Below are 21,476 nucleotides of genomic sequence, written 5' to 3'. Positions count from 1 at the left end.
CCAGCTTCCGAATTCATCTTTTCTAGACGCTTCGCCTGCTCGCCCCGCCCCCTTTAGTGATATCATTGGCGGGTGGAGCGGGTGTATAAAAGCAACCCGGAAGCAGGGATGCGGACGGGTGCGTGCTAAGGGAGGGCGGGTTAGGGAAATCCCGACACGCACATCACTAGTGCCCCCCAACTTAACTAATGGTGGTTGAAGGCAGTGAACAGAATGTTGAGAGTTGTAATATAACATTTGGAGGGCCACAGGCTGGAACACCATCTGAAGGTCTGGAAGATGCTCATGGAGGATTGAATATGAATATTGAATATAAAGGTATGTTTTATTCAGAATGCTCAGGACCTGGTGTATGCTGGTTTTGCCTCCAATAAGGATTAATTATATCTTAGTTGGGATCAAGTTCAAGGTACTGTTCTATTATTACAGAGTAGTGTAATACTACCAACTTGCAAACCCTGGCTTTCCATATCGTGAAAGCCCGGTGCTCAGTGAAGAAGGTTTCGGTATCCTCCAATACAGGTGATGGTAAAGGTATGCTTGACAAAGGGGTTTACCACGAAACGTTGCACTTTGCAAATAAACACAGCAAGGGCTTGTCCCTGCTTGATTTTGGACTTGTGTGCCGGTTGTATATACTATACTTATTATTAAAGGGATAAGAGAAATTGTTTTTAAAAATGTGGATTATTTGGATAAAATGGAGTCTATGGAAGATGGCCTTTCCGTAATTCAGAGCTTTCTGGATAACTGGTTTCCAAGTAACGGATCCATCCATGTAATTAATGGATAGGCTGATCCCAGTACTGCTAGGAGAAAAGTAGTGCATATGGCAAACCTTCTCCATTTGGTGCAGATATCTCATTAGTGGTGCACAAGCATTCGGTTGACTAGCAGTGCACTAGAAACTTTTTTTTTTTTTTTTTTTTTTTTTTTTAGCTGCCCAGAATAAAGGCACAAGACACCAGAAAAGATCATATGTACCCTTTTAATCAATGGATTTGCTTATCATCACTTTTTCTTTTAATAACGAGGCCTTAATTCCTTAATTTCTGCCCCTATAAAAAGAGCTTAGGTTACTTTAACACCACTCCATCTAGGACATCAGCAGTTGCCTTGTAGTTTTCCTTATGTTATGTATTTTTCTTGGTGTCTTATTAATGTCTGTGACATTCAGGGGCAGATTTATTAAGGATCGAATTGTGTTTTTCACAAAAATTCGAGTTTTCGAGGTTATTTTTTTGGTATTTTATTATACCACAACCTGGAAATAGCTCCAATCCGAAAATACACCATCTAAAACCTGTCTTGAACAATTCGAAGTTTTCTTTATTTCGCGGAAAACCTGATGAATTTTAGTTTTCAGGTTGTAAACTCAGAACTCAGTGATTTTTTCCGTTCAAGTTTTTTTTCTTAAATTAGAAACTATTCGAATTGTAAAAAAGCTCTAAAATTCAACTTTTGATAAATAACCCCCTCAGTTTGATTTTGCCTAACATCAGCCTATGTGCTAAAAGCACCATAAACGAACCAACTATCCTTTATTTCCCACTTTCATAAGCACAGCAAGACGAGATGCCCCATTTTCCTAAAAGCTGGAATAGGCAACAATGGAGATATATATTCTCTGAATTCTTGAATCTCTACTACTTCTCTCTGGCAACTCTCTTATAAAAGTGGGAAATAAAGGATAGTTAATTCTTCATGGTGCTTTTAGTGTATAGGCTGATGTTAAGTGCATAATGACTTGCTTGTGCCATAATCACACTGTCACAGACATTAACAAGACACCAAGAAAAATACAAAAGATAAGGTAAACTACTATGTCCTAGTTGGAGTGATGTTGCAGTAACCTAAGCTCTTTTTATAGGATCAGAAACGATGTGCAAACATTAAAGAATTAAACTAAACTTGAACTTTATAAAAAAAAAAGTGATCAAAAACAAATTTCATTAAAATTAAACACAACATTCTTGATACTTGTCTGCATGCACATCTTCAGCCTCCAAGAAAATCCACATTTCACTGCAATACCTGGCTTGACGTAGTACAATTTATTTACATAAACAGGCGAGAGTAAAGAATGTCATACTTTTAAACTGATCTGATCACTCTTTAAAAGGGGATCTCTGTGATCCTATATTTAAGGCATGGGAACAACACGGCCACCAGGCATTTCAATTAGCAAGATTAACGAGGATAGAAGGATTAATGCGGATCGAAGGATTACAAGAAAAAAGGATTAGTTTAATTCAATAGATACAGTGCACGATTTAAGTGGATTGATAATTATGAGCACACCCACACTGTGGAGACAAGAGAACCAACAAGCACCCAATGAACCTAGCATGATCATGTCTCTAATTCATAAATCAAATTCATAGAAAATGGAATCCCTACAAATGACTTGCCCCATTATAGGGTATCCCTAGCAAGTAGACAGAATAGGGACCCACCTAGATCACAGTTTGCCAAGTAGGATTTTCAGGAGGGAGAGGATTGGGTTGTCCCAACAAGTAAGAGGTCAGAGCTTGTAAAGGTGTTAAAGGGGACCCGTCACCCAAAATGAACAAAAAATGAACTTTAATTACACTGTATAAATTATGTGAATTTTGTTTCCTTGAGTCTGGGAATTCATAATTATAGCAAGCAGGCAGGAGCCATTTTGTGGACACTGTTAAGACAAGCCTTGTATCATCTCAGAATCTTGTTTGTGCACCAGAATGGGGGGACCTGAAGTCCATCCCCATGCCCTGGTTACACAATTAAATGGTAAGAGAGGGGAAATGTGTGGAGAGCAGTGACATCTAGGAAGTTCTGAATGGAAAGTGAAAGTAATTGTCTGCCCCGCCTGGGGTTGCCACCTTTTATAAAAAAAATTACTGGCTGCTGGGGGGCGGGGCCTCAAAAGGGGTGGGCGTGATGTCAAAAGGGGCGGGCCACATGATGGAGACCCGCGGACGCTAGAAGAGGCAAAGAAAAAGGTAAGTTGCAGGGGATTGGGGGCAGGCCGAGGGCTCCTTTTGATCGTATTACAAATTTACCGGCAGCTACATTGCCGGTAAATTTGTAATACCGGCCCCGGCCTTGGCAGGTATTTTACCGGCTAGGCCGGTAGAATACCGGCCGTGTGGCAACCCTAGCCCCGCCTCTATGCCTAAGGCATAGAGGAGGGCAGACAATATTTGATTGACAGCTGAGATTTTTAAATAAACTTACAACAGCTATGAATGCTTTAATAAAAAAACGTAAATTGTAGCTCATGTTTAATTTGAAAAGGACTTTTATTATACAGCTTTGTGTGTCTGGGTGACAGGTCCACTTTAAAGTCCTATGTGGTTGGCACAGGCAGGATCAAGTGACCCTCTGGGATTAAGAAAAGCAATGGCTTTATGCAGAGTCTAGGGTAGTGTACGCCCCAGAGGACTTTAAGTTGTTTGGCATTAAGATCCGGCCAAATCCAAATCATGTTGAAAAGGGCTGAATACTGAACAGAATCCTGGAGGTGGTGCATCCCTATTGCAAATCCAAACAAGTGTTAAAAGAAAAAAACGCAAATACCTCCTAGATCAACGGTATCACTGCCTCCCGCCGGCTAGAATGTAAATCGCCGGTGGGATGGCACTCTGAACTCTTCGTTTTCCAAAGGCGCCCGAAGTTTCCTTGTGAGTCAACGTTGGAAAAAAAAGCGCTCAGAGTGCCATCCCGCCAGCAATTTACATTCTAGCCGGCGGTAGGCAGTTCGGGTAGATTAGTCGCCCCAAAGAAGAGGAGATTTGTCGCTGGGCGACTAATTTCCCCGAATCTAAAAGTGTGCCCTGGCCCTAATGGGTTAGCAGATAACGGATCCCATACCAGTAGATCTATAGAAAGATACAGTCTGTGAACTTTATGAAGGTGCTGCAAGAGCGTAGGCCTTTTTCAATCTTATTGGGCATCTATGTAGAATGTTAAAACTGTATTTAGAAGATGGGTAGAAATTCTGATTATGTGGTTGGCTTTTCGCTTTAGAATCTGAGAGGTAAGCAAAATGCTCCTATTCAGTGTTATTTATTGGTGGTATTCACTGGCTACTTTGGTTTTTCAGACTTTCATAACCAACCCATCATAGTCAAGATCAGGCTGTACCAGAGCTCTGCACTGACAACTCTGTGACGAGGACATAGTGTAAAAGAGCAGCCAAGCCAGAAGAAGTTGGAAGGACATCAGGCAGATGAAGCTGAAGCAAATTCTTTAGTAAATGCTAGGAGTAACTGGCATTCATATTGTGCAAAATGGAAGTCATCCTGCATTTGTTCACTAAATTTGTTCTAGACATTTTGAGGAAATGTGTTCTATGTGAATTTTACATCTGACGGCACAATTCATTAGGACGATTTCACACATGGAGGTTTTACTTTGGGTTATTAAAAAAAAACAATTGGCCATTGGTGATGTTTAATTATTTTTTTTAGCAGACTTAAGGTGGCCATAGACCTAGAGATCCGCTCGCTTGGCGATGTTGAAAAAAGAGCGGATTCTTCCTCCATATGCCCACATTTAAGTGGGCTATATCAGGCTAATCCGATCGTGGGCCCTCGAACGATCGGATCATAATGGATCCGATAAGGGCGGTCAGGATTTGTTTAACCTGCCCCACCGAGATCTGGCATACTTTGGCCCAGATATTGATCAGGAAAGCCCGTCGGATGGCCCCACACACGGGCCAATAAACTGCCGACAGCTTTTATCGGCCTGTGTATGGGGGCCTTTAAATTATGGAGATCCAAATTACAGGAAGACCCTAAATCAGGAAAACCCCAGGTCCCGAGCATTCTGGATAACCGGTCACATACCTGTATAACATTTTGGTGTAAAAATGCAGTAGAAAAATGTGTAAAATCTTAGACCAATGCATACTGAAGTATTGGTGGACCACAAGAAAAGATATTTAGCAGAAAAAGAACAATAGATTTTGTAGGCAGATTTTCTGTTAGCATCATCCAAGACACCTTCTCTGTCAGTCTACAGCAGATCAGATCCATCTACAGATGAATGTAGCACCATTTTTTTTAATTTTTTTAAATGGTGTGTTTAATAAACTGGGAACATTATGGAAGTGCCTGTTTTTCATAATCTTATTTCTCAACAGAGAAATCGCACATTCCAAAGTTCTCCAATTAGTACTACACTGATTAAGCTGCAGGAATACTACAGATAACAAATGTCTTTAACCCCTTACTGCACTGGCAAAACTTTAAAACTTTTGTAATTTCAGGATCATGGACATATACACACACACACACACACATATATATATTTATTTATGTCAGTGACCTGACATAAGCAAAAGTACAAATGGAGGGAATCAAGCTGAAAGGGTAATTCCTGCAGACAATAACAGCATGTGAGGTAGGGTTAAATAAAAGCTGAGCAGCGAGCCTTATATCAGGTAAAACAAGCACTAGAGTAAATGAAGTATGACAGTGTACAGAAAGCAGGTGAATACACATAGGTGAGGTTCCGGACTCCATTAGCCTACAGTTACATTTACCCATGCTGGAAAAGGGAAATCATTTTTAAAATTTTTAAATATTTGATTACAATGGAGTCTAACGGGTTTCCGAATAATGGATCCCATACCTTTGTGTATATGTGTGTGTGTGTATGTGTGTATATATGTATATTCCTATTTGCAAACAATCTGTGGCACTAACGGGACTTTATAAATAAAAAAATATTTTATTCTTTTACATTTAAAAAATACCTTATTGTCACTGTCTCAAATATGAAATTGCTGGGTGCTAACCAAACAATGCAAAAAAAGGAGAAAAGTAAGCACTCGCGGAATATATATATATATATATATATATACACACACACACACACACACACACACATATATATACATATACATCAATCAGCCTGACTCCCCATGACTAATAATATCTTTATAATACACAAAAGCCATGAATATTTTGTAAATGATATCCTAATAAACGGTGAGTTCTGATGTCATTTCTGTCATATGACTCACTGAAATTTGTGTATTATAATAAAGTACCCCCAGTTGCAAAATATGAGGATATTAGTAGTTACCTCAGAGTTCCATGACCTGTATAAATGTATTTATATGGTCATGAAACTCCTCGGTAACTTATAATATCCTTATATTTTACAAGAGGGGGTACTTTATTCATTATATATATATATATATATAATAATGAAGAGCAATCGAAAAGTTGCTTAGAACTGGCCATCTGGCCATTCTATAACAATACTAAAAGTTAACTAAAAGTTGAACCACCCCTTTAATACCTGTGGGAGGAACTGAAATACAAGCCAGGTCTGAGGGGGGGGGGGCAAACTCACTAATGCTCTTTCGCTAAAAATAAGCAATTCTGTACAACAATATTCCAACATCTAATATTTAAGCCTTCCCAGTAGAGGGGGTGTCCATGCTGCAAAGGGAGGAGAAACTTCATGGATAGTATGTATTTTTGTGGCCTTGAGAAAAAAAATCTGAAAAAAATGTAGTGGGAGACGAACTTTCCGTAATTTGGAGCTTTCTTGATAACGGGTTTCCAGATAACGGATTCTATACCTGTACTAGTAAAATATGGCTAATATTAATGGCAGTGGATTGCATCACTTGTATTGGTGAATGACGGCTCAATGAATCACATGATTACATCACAAATACAGAAGGAGACCATGTTCTAAACTCCTGACTATACAAAAGTAAAGTGCAGTTAGGGTTGCAGACACTTTGACCTTTAAAGAGAACTGCTGAGCCAAATGTCAGGTCTCAGCAGTTTAGAAGTGTCTAAGGCAGTTTATATGACAGAATTCACTAAAAATAGGAAATGACTATAAAATGCTCAGAGGACCACACTACGTTTACATCGATTCATGTTTAGGTTTAGAAAACCTTTAAGCATGAGCCAGCATAAAGGAAGAAATAATTGTAGGAATGAATTATAAGGCTGAAGGTATATGGCTGAACATTTTACAGACAAAGGGTAAATTACCAGGAAGAGCATATTAGAGAGAATTAAAATGCAGTGTATGTGGAACAGGCCTTAATAATGGAGATTTGAATTAACCAGAGTGTGAGTATCAGTACTGCAAAAACATTTACTGGAAGCAACTAGAAATGAGATCTTATGGATCTAGTGATCTTTAGCAACTGAGAATACATTCGAAACGTGCAAGTAATTCTGTGTATGGAAAAACCTCGATATAAGGAGCAGCATGAAAACCCGCATGGAAACTCTCAGCGGAAATGTGACAGCTGAAAACCTTGCAAGGGAGCATTATATAGTGAATAAAGTACGCCTTCTTGTAAAATATAAGGATATTATAAGTTACCGAGGAGTTTCATGACCATATAAAAATACAAGGCCAAAGGGCGAGTGTTTTTAAATAGGTCATGGAACTCCGAGGTAACTTATAATATCCTCATATTTTGCAACTGGGGGTACTTTATTTATTATAATACACAAGTTTCAGCGAGTCATGTGACAGAAATGACATCAGAACTCACCGTTTATAACTGATGACATCAGAACTCACCGTTTATAAGGATATAATTTACAGGATATTCATGCCTTTTGTGTATTATACAAATATAATACACAAAAGCCATGAATATCCTGTAAATTATATCCTTATAAACGGTGAGTTCTGATGTCATCAGTTATAAACGGTGAGTTCTGATGTCATTTCTGTCACATGACTCACTGAAACTTGTGTATTATAATAAATAAAGTACCCCCAGTTGTAAAATATGAGGATATTAGAAGTTACCTCGGAGTTCCATGACCTGTATAAAAACATATATGGTCATGAAACTCCTCGGTAACTTATAATATCCTTATATTTTACAAGAGGGGGTACTTTATTCACTATATAGTAAGCAAAGCAAACAATGCGACTGATACAACAAATGAAGTTTTCTATACTGTTGTGTGATGTTCCAAAATAACTCCAAACCATCAATGCGCCCGAATAGCTACTGATATTATCCCATTAGTGAATTCTGACAAGTCCACTAAGTTATTACAAAATAAACATTTCCTTTATGTTTTGGAGACCCCCTTTCGGTTTTTGGGGCCCCATTTACGAACAATTTTCTTTTTTTCAAAAAGAAAAAAAAAAAAAAAAAAAAAAAGGTGGTTTTCCTTCTAAACCTTTAAGATTTTTTACGTGTAAAAAGCATGAAAACCGCTAATACAAAACTTTGCTAGGAAAAAGTTGTTGAGGTCCTATAGAAGTCAAATCTCATCAGACCGTTTTAAATCAATTCGGGCTTTTAGATGTTTTCAGATTTTTTTCCTGCAAGGAATTGTTGGAAAAAACAAATTTTTTGAGGTATTCGTATTTTTTAGCGCATTAATTTTGCATTCGTACTTTTTTATTCAGAAATTCCATGACCTTCTTTGTTATAGGGGTACATTTTTTAAGGTTCGGGTTGTGTTTTCTACGAAAATTTAAGTTTTCAAGTTTATATTTTTGGTCAAAATTTTCTGGGTAAAAAAAAAAATTGGAATTTTTCGAGATTTATTATACCTCGACCCTGAAAATAGCTTAAATCTGAAAATAAAAACCTGTCGAGGTCATGTAGGAGTCAATGGCAGAGGTCCCTTGAACCATTTGAAGACCTTCATGCTGTTTAAGTTTTTTTCAGAGGGTTTTGCTTGAAAACTCAATCAATTAGAGTTTTTTTTCCCAGACGAAAACAATCAATTCGAGTTTTCAGGTTGTTAATCCCGGAACTCTTTTTCCCATTAAATTTTTTGTTTAAATAAAAAAACCATTCAAGTTGGCTGTCCATTCAAGATATATAAAACTCTGAAATTCAACCTCTGATGAATAACCCCCTTAGAGTTTGTGCGTTTAGAAAAAACCACTAAAATGCAACCTTTGATAAATATGCATCTATGCGTATGCGAATATATGCTAAGAAGTCAGATGGCACTCACAACAGCAAATGTGCTAAAACCCTTAAAGGAGAAACAAACCCCTTATTAAAAAAAAATAAAAAACCTACCCCCTCACTCCTCCCCCCCCCCAGTCTAGCTGCTACCCTGGGCAAATGCCCCTAACTTTTTAATCACCCCTCGGTGCAGATTCAGGGATTAGAGTTCACGGCAGCCATTTTCCGGGTCTTCAGTAATCTGAGAATGAGACCGGCGGAGCAGCGCATGTGCAGTCGGAGCAATTTCCGTGGTCGAGACAACTGCGTGTACGCCGAAATGGACGGAAATTGCTGAAGCGCCTATAGAAGACACTAAGGCCCGGAAGATGGCTGCCGTGAACGCCGATCCCTGAATCTGCACCGAGGGTTAAGTAAAAAGTTAAAGACATTTGCCCGGGGGGGGGGGGCAGCTAGGCAGGGCATAAGGAGGGAGGGGGGTCTATGTGGGTAGGGTTTTTTCAATAAGGGGTTTGTTTCTCCTTTAAGATATTTATTGAAATCTACACACAATGTTTTGGGGGTTCCTCCCCCTTTCTCAAGTGCTCGAGTATGTATGTGTATGCTGCCTGGATGATTCCAAATGATATATATGTACCGTGCACACAGGCCGGCACGACCAAGGAGCAGGTTTGAATTATGTCTATATTATATAACCTTATTGTGATCTAATGGCAGCTTGACCACATTTAATAGTGTCATAAATAAGAAAACCTGACAAACAGAAAAGTATTACTTTCGGCATATTGCTACAAATGAAGCATTCACAAGATAATACAGGTATGGCACCTGTTATCCGGAATGCTCGGGAACTGGGGCTTTCCGGATAACGGATCTTTCCATAATTTGGATCTGCATACCTTACATTGACAAATTGTTTCCGCATTAAGTAAACTATTTTGGATTCGGCCGAACCCCCGAATCCTTCATGAAAGATTTGGCCGAATACCAAACCAAATCAGAGTCCTAATTTGCATATGCAAATTAGGGGTGAGAAGGGGAAAACTGTGTTTACTTTTCATTCAATTAACTACCGGTAAGTATTATTTTAGTTACTTATCCAAGTGCTGAAAAAAATTAATTAACTGATAAAGAGCTAAAAAATAATCAGCTACCAACCACAAGAATTATAGGTGCTGTATTAGGTGTGCATGCCTCTACTTGCTTGCTGCATTAATAGACATATAATCATAGATCTGCACAAGCAGAGGTTTAGTAAAAGAAGGTGCAGTTCTGTGTAATCGAAGGGCATGTAAAGGTGCTTTGCAAGGTGAAGTATACAAATACATTTATGGTTTACATACTGCACTAGGAGAGTCAAAATGAAAGACAAATGAAAGACTGCAAAAAAAGGGGCTGTTCCCCTTTAAATTAACTTTTAGTATGATATTCTGAGACAATTGGTTTTCATTTTTTATTATTTTTGTTTTTTGAGTTATTTAGCTTTTTATTCATCAGCTTTTTGGTTTGCAATTTCAGCAATCTGTTTGCTAGGGTCCAATTTTCCTTACGACCATGAAAATGGTCAATAAAATTCTGGAGTATGAATATGAGAGGGCCTGAATAGAGAGAGGAGTAATAAAAATAAATGTGTAGGCTTGCAGAGAATCTGTCTTCTAGATGGGTCAGTGAACCCCATGTGAAAGCTGGAAAGAGTCAGAAGAAAAATACAAATAATTAAACTATTAAAGAGAAAAAATGAAGGCCAAATGAAAAGTTGCTTAGAATTAGCCATTATAGAACATACTAAAAATGAATGTAAACCACCCCTTTAAAAGGAGCACTCTAAAAGTACAAACTCCATTTACACACATTTGAAGTTTGTGTCTGTCGAGCATTTACAACTAAATTATTTCTTGGAAACAAACATGCTATATAGTTATGCAATGAATGATACTTAGGGTAGTGGCACACTGGACGATTCGGGGAGATTTAGTCGCCAATCTCACCGAACGCCTTCCCTCGGTCTTACGATGACTAAAATGAAAAATTGCCTGCGATAAAGCACATGCAGCACTTCCTATTCTGAAGCCGCCCAAAGTTTCCTGGTGAGGCAACTTCGGGCAACTTGGGAAAACGAAAAGCTGCATGTGCTTTAGCGCAGGCGACTAAATCTCCTCGAATTGCCCAGTGTGCCCCTATCCTTAATTCAATGCAGGTTGTTATCTGCTGTGTAAACAGGAGCCTTTTTGCCCTATTCACCATCAGTGGTTGCCCCCATGGCTACACAGCAGCTTATACATAAATTCTAGTAGTGTTTCTGAATGCATGTAAACCAATTTTGGTGTTACAGTTCCTTTAAATGGCATATTAATTATATTCTCTGGTTTATTTTGTCTCACTGAGATGTACGGACTGACAGTCAAACACACATTGTACAGGTGTTTATAAAAGCTTTAAGGAGAACTCATCAGCCAAACAAAGCAGCACCTTTCTTATTTGTATAAATGCAAATCTGCAGATAAAATGCGCTACCCACAAATACACCTGCATTTCTATTCAACAGAGAGAAAGGTCTGCACAAGGTGGGAGTCACATAACCTCACATAAAAAATTTATTGTGTACATACTGTACAGGTATGAGACCTGATGAGGTTTTCTGGTCTCATACTTACCCCTCGGTGCAGATTCAGGGCATCGGAGTTCATCTTCTTCTCTTCAGGAATCATTGGTAATCTTCGGGTCTTCTTCCAGCACTTCTGCAATTTCCGTGGCTTTCAGTGCATGCGTAGTTGCTCGGGACCGGAACTACTGAGCCAACTGCGCATGCGCCGTTACAAAGCTCTATTCCCAAAAAGAAGACGCCTGTGAACTCCAATGCCCTGAATCTGCAGTAAAGAGTTAGGGGCATTTACCACTTAGGCTGGCCAGGAACAGGGAGGGGGGTTTATGTAGGGTAGGGGGGTATGTGTTTTTATTAGCAAGGGTTTGGCTCTCCTTTAAGTCTACTAGAAAATCATGTAAGCACAATAGTCTGGTTTTGCTACCAATAATGATTAATTATATCTCAGTTTGGATTAAGTACAAGGTACTGCTTAATTATTACAGAGAATAAGGAAATTATTTTTAAAAACGTGGATAAAATGGACTCTATGGGAGACAGCCTTTCCATAATTCGGAGCTTTCTGGATAATGGGTTCTTGGATAACAGATCCCATATATCAGGGAAGAAGTCCAGCACTCAAAGGATTTGTGAAAAAGAATAAATTATTTTATTGGAAGATCAACGTTTCGTCTAAATCATAGACCTTGATCATATATCTATCTATCTATCTATATATATATATATATAGTGAATAAAAATATATATATATATATATATATATATATATATATATATATATATATATATATATAAATCACAGGTATATATTTACAGATAAACTGTATAACACGTGCTTAATGATGTCATCAGATATTATAAGGGATAAGCGAGATCATTGTAAAATGAGGGTTTCAGAAATCACCTTGGAAACCCATGGCCTTTATTAAAAAAAAAAAAAAGCACTGCACTAACAGCCTCATGGCTTTATATGATGAAAGGGTTTGGTGCCTTCATATTTTACTATTAGAAGTACATTTGATTTGATTTTATTACATGTGGTGTACCTGTAAGAAACAAACGGATAATAACAACAGAACCTTTTGATACATTTGTAATTATTAGCTACAGAGCTTAAATGTATATATTGTGCAGATGATGTTTTCTACATTCCTCAAGTATGAAGTGGTTTCTGTATGGCCAGCAGCATTAAGGTTCGCTCCTGTGCATGCGCACCCATAGGGCAGACTGATCAATGAATACTCGTGTTGTCATGCAGTTGAACGTATAAAAACCCAGTACAATAAATGCATACCAAACATCCTTGTGTACGGATTCTTAGCAGCTGCACCTAGCACAGAATGTGCAAATTGGCTACTAGCAATTGACAGTAGCGCAGCACTTGTAGTAACTTCAGTTGGTAAATGTAGATTATTTTTAACTGGAAGATCCCTTGGGATATGGTACGCTGAAAAGTAGGTCAGGGAGAAGATCTCCACCCGCTGAGATATAAGAGAAAGGAGCTTATGTTACATCAGCATACCTCGGCCATGCATTTCATTTAATTACATACATTTATCATTCAGACGTATTCTGAGGCTTCCAGTCATTTCTAAAAACTATGACAGGTACACGTATGGGATCTTTTATTCGGAAACCCGCTATCCAGAGAGCTCCGAATTATGGGAAGGCTGTCTCCCATAAATTCCATTTTATACTAATAATCCAAATTTTTAAAAATGATTTCCTTTTTCTCTGTAATAACAAAACAGTACCTTGTACTTGATCTCAACTAAGATATAATTCAAGTTTTTTGGCTAAACTAGCCTGTTGGGTTTATTTCATGTTTACATGATTTTTATAGTAAACATAAGGTATGACGATCCAAAATCTGGAAAACCCCATGGCGCAAGCATTCTGGATAACAGGTCCCATAGCGGTTTATGCTATACATCTGCAGTAGAATAGGTATAACCAATATTTCTGGGATATTGTCCCATCAATGAAAGCACACAAAAGTCACCTTTCCTGCTGTAACCAGTAATACAAACTCCATTTCTTTCATGAGCCAGAATCAAATGGGTACCAGAAAATTCACTCTCCGTGCACAGAGTGGCTTGCTCATAAAGGTGTCAAAAGCTACTCTAATTGTTTGAAAACACACTCATGAGAAGCACAGCCAATCTCCTGCTGTGGAGTCTTCACCCGACCCCTCAGGGACAGGGAACTAAATAAATCAACTAAAAATTGAACCAACTAAAGGTTGAAACAAGGGACTAGCTGCAAGTTCACTTGAGCGCCTTAATGAAAGAGGATATACAGCATTCATGGAATAGCTTGAATATCTTGTGCTACTGGGTCTAAAAAACACAGCAATAATGAGAATGAAAGTTGTGGGTGACTAAGCAAGCCATAGGGATGGGGGTAGAAGGCAGAGAGTATCACATTTTAGGTCAGAGTCCAGGTCATACCCATTATGCTGAGTGAGGAAGTTGCTGTAGAGCCTACAGTGGGTATAAACAATGCAAATATTGCTGTCAAGTAATCTGTATAAGTAATTGTAAAAGACACTTAGAGGCAGATTTATTAAGGATCGAGTTGTGTTTTCCACAAAAAGTCAAGTTTTCAAGTAGTTTCTTTTTTTTTTTTGGTCAAAAATCTGTTGGTTTAAAAAAAAAAATTTTCCCCCGAGATTTATCATACCCCGACCCTAAAAATAGCTTGAATCCAAAAATACACCATTTGAAACTGGTTGATGTTATGTATGAGTCAATGGCAGAGCTCCACTGAACCATTTGAAAGCCTTCATGATGTTTGTTTTTTTTTTCCCCAGAGGGTTTTGCCCAAAAGCGATTACAGTTAATTTGAGTTTCGCAACTTGAAACTTGCTGAATTGAGTTTTGCCATTGCTTAAATAAGAAACCATTCGAGTTGTGAGTTTATTCGAGGTATAAAAAAAAAACCTCTAAAATTCAACCTTTGATAAATAACCCCCTTAGTACTGTATATCTTAAGAGTCCAGGGGTGAGTCAGATATCTGTGGGTTACTTGCAAAAATGCCGGTAATTTTTTTTTAAATAAGATCTATGGAGGCAGATGAGGTACTTTATGCCTTATCACCTGTCACTTCAGGCAACACTTGTTTAAGAATAGCCAGTGGTTAGTGGGTCAAGTTGAGGACTAAGCTGTTGCAGGACAGAATGGGTAGCAACTAGCAAAGCCTAATAAGTAAAATGCATGTTTTGGGTCATGTCTACCCAATTACTCTCATTTTTACTCTTATTTCCTGGCCATAATATTTCTGCCATGTTATTTTAGAAAAGTTCATCACACAGTAATGAATATGGCCCCCCACCAGCAACACTGAATTCAATGTTAAAAATGATTTCTTTAAGTTTGTATCTGTTGATCAAGCACCTGCAAATGAACTATTTCTTGCCAACAAATGAGAAAGGTTTTAATGATATAGTCTAGTAGAGAGCCATGAATGACTACTGTTTATGTTGCAGTGTAAGAACTATACAACTTATCTGCTATTACTATGTAAACGTGGCTTTTTTCATTACTGGTAAAGGTTATATACATAACGCCAACACGTATTTTCACAGAGCTTTACAGAGATTATACAACATTCACATCAGTCCTGCCTTGGTGGTGATTACAGTCTAAAGCAGGGGTCCCCACCTATTTTACCCATAAACCTAATTGAAATGTTAAATTCAATGTTGTGTTGCTCTTCAACTCTTCTATGATATTTCTGTTCTATGGGTTACATTGACCACTGCAAGGAACTCACAATGAAGGTATCATCTGACTATACCCGTCTGTTCTGTGACAACAAGTTAGCAGCAACTACTGAAGTATGTGTTCCTTGTCCTTTAAATATCGCTAGGAATTTTTAGCCAGGCAGATACCCACAATAAGGGGGTTATTTAGAGTTTTATAGTTTTTTTTTTTATACCACAACTTGTTTCTAATTTAAGAAAAAACCTGAATGGAAAAAAAACTTGAATCAGCGAGTTCAGGGTTAATAAGCTGAGAACTCTAATTGATCAAGTTTTCAGCAAAAAAATAAGAAAAAAAAAATCTCGAATCGCTCAATTTAAGATTTCAGGCAAAACCCTCCAAAAAAAAAAAAACAGAACACCATGAAGGCAATTAACATCTGCTGCTGACTCCTACATGACCTTGACAGGTTTTAGATGGTGTATTTTGGGATTCTAGCTATTTCCAAGGTCAGGGTATAATAAAGCTGCAAAAATTCTAATTTTGTTTTAAGCCCCAAAATAACCTCGAAAAATCAAAATTTTCATTTAAAACACAACTCAAACCTTAATAAAGCTGCCCCAAAAGTTTAGAAGGCCACCAATAAGATAGTGAAAGTGTATTTCCCAAACTTTGAAATTACTCTTAAATGAACCAATGTCAGTGGCAAAAACCAAAAGCTGGCCGTACATAGTTCAAGTGAGTACAGAATTAACTGACAGGCTCATGGGACAAACAGGTGGATGCCATATAACCTACTGTTTGCTACAAATGAGCTTGACTGCCTCATTTTACTTTCAGCCAGCCATTGGAAATTTTTCAAATACCACACGGATCTCAGGATTATATAGATCTGAATTCCTCCTGATGGGCAATAAATGCCTAGATGGCCCATTTTGACCACGCTGTCCCACCAAATCTTGGTATGCATGGACTTGCTTAATGATTCCCTCATCCACATTTGTAATGTGTTTCACTTGTGCAAGAATTACATAAGCTCCCAGGAGGTAAAAAAAGGAAAAATCAATGCAGCACTGCCTTTATAAAGCTTACAGTCTACCACACATAGAATATAGTCACTTATATGGCTATCAAGTCCTGGGAATGACAGAAATACGAGTGATTAAATCATGCAGGAATCCCATAAATAAGGAGTTAAATAACCAGTATATTCTTTAAGTGCGGAAGGAAACTGGAGCACCCAGAGAAAGCCCCAATAATGCAGGAAGAACATAGAAACCACTTCATTATTCTTGCATGATCATTAGGATAACTACACACAACAACAATTTCTACAATAATCTTGTAAAATTAAGACAAACTCAGTAAGGTCAACTCCTAGCAAATAGTAAAAGCTTTTGGCACCAAACACATTTTTATTCCAGCAACACATTAAGGAACAGCATTATCAAATAATGACCACTTTTTATATCAAATTTAATTTTATATCCAAGACTAAGTAATATTTTCTGTCATAAAAAAAGCATTAAATATTGTGTATAAACACAGTCTTGGCTATCCTCTCTCCTGATTCCCTCACACAGTTGAATCAAAGTCCTCTCCAACCATTAGGGCTGTTAAGAAGATTAAAGGAAAACTATACCCTCCAAACAATGTAGATCTCTATTAAAAGATACTGAGTAAAACAGCTCATGTGTAAAACCCTGCTTCATGTAAATGAACAATTATCATAATAATATACTTTTTTAGTAGTATGTGCCATTGGGTAATCATAAATAGAAAATTGCCATTTTAAAAAATAAGGGCCTCCCCCTGAGATCATAAGATTCACTGTGCACACATACAAACCACATGTTAGGTCACATGAGCCAATTAACAGACAGAGTTCTGCCTTTTGCTTCCTCACTTCTTCCTGTTACAGTTAGTGTTGTAGTATTTCTGGTCAGGTGATCTCTGAGGCACCACAGATAGAGTCACAAAATGGTGGTTCAAGGCAAGAGATGTAAAAGGGCAATATTTATGTAAATATATATTCCAGTTTGGTAAGATTCTTTAATATGTCATTCAATTTGATATAAACTATCTGTTGCTTAAGTATTCATTTTGGGGGTATAGTTTTCCTTTAACCATTTAGGTAAAGTAACGCATGTTTGCCATAAATTTTGCGAGATTACATCAATATCCGGAATCTCATCAAGAAATCAACAAAGGGCTGCTGCTTCATTTATGGTTAATAGTACCCCTAAAAAAATTTGGAGAACCACTTAAGCTTTGTGGGCTGGAGAATACCACCTATTTGTCACTTCATCAACCTGACAATCATTGCCTAAAAATTTATGTTTTTGAGCAATAATCACCAGAAAGAAACCAAGTAAAGGTAAATGGGTCTTTTTGGGACCTTTTTGTAGCTTGTGAACAGAGCTACAAAATATTGATGCTTGCAGCTGGTGTTCTGATGATATGGGAATTTTGTAACAATCGAAAAGTGGTTACCGTATATACTCGAGTATAAGCCGACCCAAGTATAAGCCGAGATACCTAATTTTACCTATGAAAACTAGGAAAACTTATTGACTCTAGTATAAGCCTAGACACAACTACAGCCCTGTCTCCCAGCAGCGCACATTCTGCCAAAGCGACCCCCCCATCGATCAACCGTACTTCTTTGCAAAGCTGATGGTGACAGAGAATTGCCAAACGGATTACTGTGTGCATTGTCCCACTGTCCCACTACCATGTGCAGAGGGTGCTGTTTGATATTGCCATCACTATTAATCTTTCGTATAACCAACAGATGGCGCTGTGTGATATTGCCATCACTGTTATTCTTTCATATAACCAACAGAGGGTGCTGTGTGATATTGCAGTCCCTGTTATTCTTTCATACAACCAACAGATGGCACTGTGTGATATTGCAGTCCCTGTTATTTTTTCATACAACCAACAGATGGCGCTGTGTGATATTGCAGTCACTGTTAATCTTTCATATAACCAACAGAGGGCGCACTGTTATTCTTTCATATAACCAACAGAGGGCACTGTGGGATATTGCAGTCTCTCCCCAAGTGAACTGTTGGTATAGGAATGATTAAAAGTGACTGCAATCTCAGCTACTCTGGTCGGGTACCGCTGACCCGAGTATAAGCCGAGGTAGACTTTTTCAGCACATTTTGGATGCTGAAAAACTCTGCTTATACTCGGGTATATACGGTATATACATTTTGGCTAGTAGTAGCATATCTATTTTAGTAGTAGAATGAGTCAGCCTTTGCTTTGCCAGCAAAGATTATCACTACCAAATATCATACCCTAGGTCACGACACTTTACATTATACACAATATTACATTCTCAGGGCCCCCGAATAATAATATGACAATGACATCCAAAGTGGTCACTCGGTATCTTCAGCAGTCTCTGAGCCAGGCCTGGACTGGCAATACGTGAGTTCTGACAAATGTCCGAGGGGATGCAGTAAGATGCAATAGAAAGTGATTATTTAGCAGACTGGTGGGGGCAGTTTGGGCCTTGCTGTACTTGGAATACCAAGGCCTATTTTGACCTGCTGAGAGCCACAAAATTCTCTTGAATGGCCACAAGTGTTTCAGAAGGACAGATATGCGTGTTTCAAGGTATCACTGGCTGACTATGCCTGAGATATTCAATGTCTTCCAACGTTCAATCTCTTTTTATCTTCAGTTATCACAAACCAATCAGTGTTTTTTCTAACTCATGTCCTCAGTGAAGTCCAACCTTTGGTCAGGGCCTCTCTTTTCTCATAGAAAGGTAACCGTGATATGAAAACATTGCTGTATCAGCCCAGGAATTTCCGTTGTTCTACTACTAATGTATTTAGAAAAACAAAATATCCATTTGCATCCAGATGATTTTCAGTTACACAAACTCTGCGTTACTCGTCATGTGTCCATTTTGGTGCAAAAGGCCAATGGAAATGAACAGCAGGCAGGACATTGTGATGTATCAGTTCTATGGCGGAACAGAACAGGTACACTTTGTTCTCAGACGGCTGAAAGTATTTTGGTAAATGAGAGGGTGGGTGGCTATTGCTTTTATGAGTGGCGTTGCTAAGGGCAACATGTATGACAGCACCTATACAGCAGGGCCGGAACTAGGGGCAGGCAGAGTAAGCGCCCGCCTGGGGGGCACACTTTTAAGGAGAATTTTTTTCTTTTTTAAACCCTGGTATGCTTGGCCTTTAATCGTTTTTTCAATTTTATAAACCGCCTGTTCCCCCTTTTGCCCGTTATTCATACTGCTGGCAGAAGCACTCCCATGTCCCTCTTAACAGCTGCTGGCACAGGTACATATATGGGGGCATTATGATGGATTTTGGCACCTGCTGGCACATGTACAGCTTGGGGGCAATATGAGGGATTGGCTGCTGTTGGCTCAAGTACATAGGGCAATATAGAGATGTTTGGGGCAATATTGTGGATTTTTGGCTACTGCTGGCACAGATACATATTTGGGGACAATATGCTGGATTTTTGGCCCTTGCTTGCACAAGTACAGATTTGGGGGCTATATTGTGTATTTTTTGCCTGCTGCTGGCACAGGTACAGATTGGGGGTAACAATATGATTGATGCTTTAGTTTATGCTGGCACAGGTACAGATTGGTGGTAACAATATGATGGATATTTTAGTTTATGCTGGCACAGGTACAGATTGGTGGTAACAATATGATGGATATTTTAGTTTATGCTGGCACAGGTACAGATTGGGGCCAATCTAAGGGATTGACTGCCATTGGCACAGGTACAAATGGAAGCAACATGATGGCTGCTGGCTCAGGTACAGGGGGCCAGGGGCTTCAGTTTCAGGGGCCCCCTCCGGTTTCCTGCGCCACTCACGTGTATGAAATTAGTTTTTGCCGCGACCTGCCAGAACAAGGGAGGTTGCGGCAGTAAGAAGAGAAGTGTCACCGGGTGCAGATCTGGGCCCACAAGAGCCAGGGGCCCACCGAGATTTTTTCCCAGTGTCTTGCAGGCCCAGTCCAACCCTGCAGGTGGCAATATGAATGGTAATCTGGGAAATTATAATATAGGACCGGGTGGGGGCACTGATTGAAGCCCTTGCACAGGGTGCCAAAATATCTTGACCCGGCCCTGCTATACAGACAGACAGACAGCCTAGGACCCTCCTGCTGTAATGAAAGATCCCGCCACCCAGCAGGTAGATGGGCACAGCTGAACAAAAGCTGACTGGGCAACCTTGTTAGACACAGCAGCTGTGAGAATGAGCGCTCACATAACATACATTAGCAAATGTAATGCTACACAGCAATAGAATGCAGACACGCCATGTAATGGAGTTAAACAGGAGCAAGGGACACTTCTGAGGTCAGCGCTGCCTATGGGGTTGGAAATGGGAATATCCCCGTTGTGAATGAACAGCTGACATATTGGAGCGACATGCCGTGTGCTGAACTGGTCGGAGCACAGGTAAAGAGCAGTAGCTGATCACCTAGAGACGCATCACGGGGGGTCACATGGGTTGGAAACAGTTACGGTTCACGGCAGGTGGGGGGTCCTGACACGACAGCGTGTGCGTGGATCACGTGAATACCCTGGAGTACATAATACAGCAGTATTTATAGGGCTCAGCAAGAGCGGGCACGCGCGTTTAATTAACCCCTCGCTGTAAGCAGGGACAAGATGTCATTCGACGTCACACAGAGCAGTCCAAGAGCACTCGCATTCCCCCCCTCAGCTCAGTTCCCCCCATTGTTATCAGCCGCTCCAGTTGACACCAGGTGTCTCCCACCAGCCCCTCCGTGGGACGCACATACCTGGATAGTCAACGTGATTCATCGCTTCGTTACTCCTCGAACCAAAGCGTGTCCTATTCCTCAGCGAGCCGCCCTCCGCCATCTTGGCCCTTGGTTTTGAAACTAGCTCCACCCCTGCCCAAACGTCACGACAACGCTTGCATTCGAAGAGGGATGCCTGGGGGCCGAACGTTCCCTCCCGCTCCCGGGTCCTTGGAGCTGTCAGCTACTGCGCATGTGCAAGAAGTGACAGATAAGCGCATCTGCTTTACCTTATGCAGCAGTGCGTATATGGCTGGCGCACAGCCGCTCTGTGATCCGCCCGAAAAACGGTCTGACGTAAAAAGCTGGGACCGTCTGCAGTTTGGCCACGGCTTCCTTCTCCGGGGTCTCAGCAATGTCTAGTAGCAAGTTTGGTGATAGTTCAGTTTGCGACACATTAGTGGCATTCCTTTACTGGCGTT

General features: G+C 39.5%; 1 protein-coding gene across 3 annotated transcripts in view; it reads right to left on the bottom strand.

Annotated features, from left to right (window-relative positions):
- Positions 1-21,229, bottom strand: part of atl2.L (atlastin GTPase 2 L homeolog) — a 56,606-nt gene extending 35,377 nt beyond the window's left edge. Inside the window, exon 1 of one of the 3 annotated variants that reach the window (XM_041562192.1) lies at positions 21,034-21,229. In XM_041562192.1, coding sequence (XP_041418126.1) covers positions 21,034-21,115 — 82 coding nt within the window. In that variant the 5' untranslated portion in view covers positions 21,116-21,229. 3 annotated transcript variants of the gene reach the window in all.
- Between the last annotated feature and the right edge of the window lie 247 nt (positions 21,230-21,476).

This window comes from Xenopus laevis, chromosome 5L (assembly GCF_017654675.1).
Source record: "Xenopus laevis strain J_2021 chromosome 5L, Xenopus_laevis_v10.1, whole genome shotgun sequence".
Taxonomy (NCBI): domain Eukaryota; kingdom Metazoa; phylum Chordata; class Amphibia; order Anura; family Pipidae; genus Xenopus; species Xenopus laevis.
Note: the sequence above shows the minus strand (reverse complement) of the source record. Positions and strands in the feature narration are given on the sequence as shown.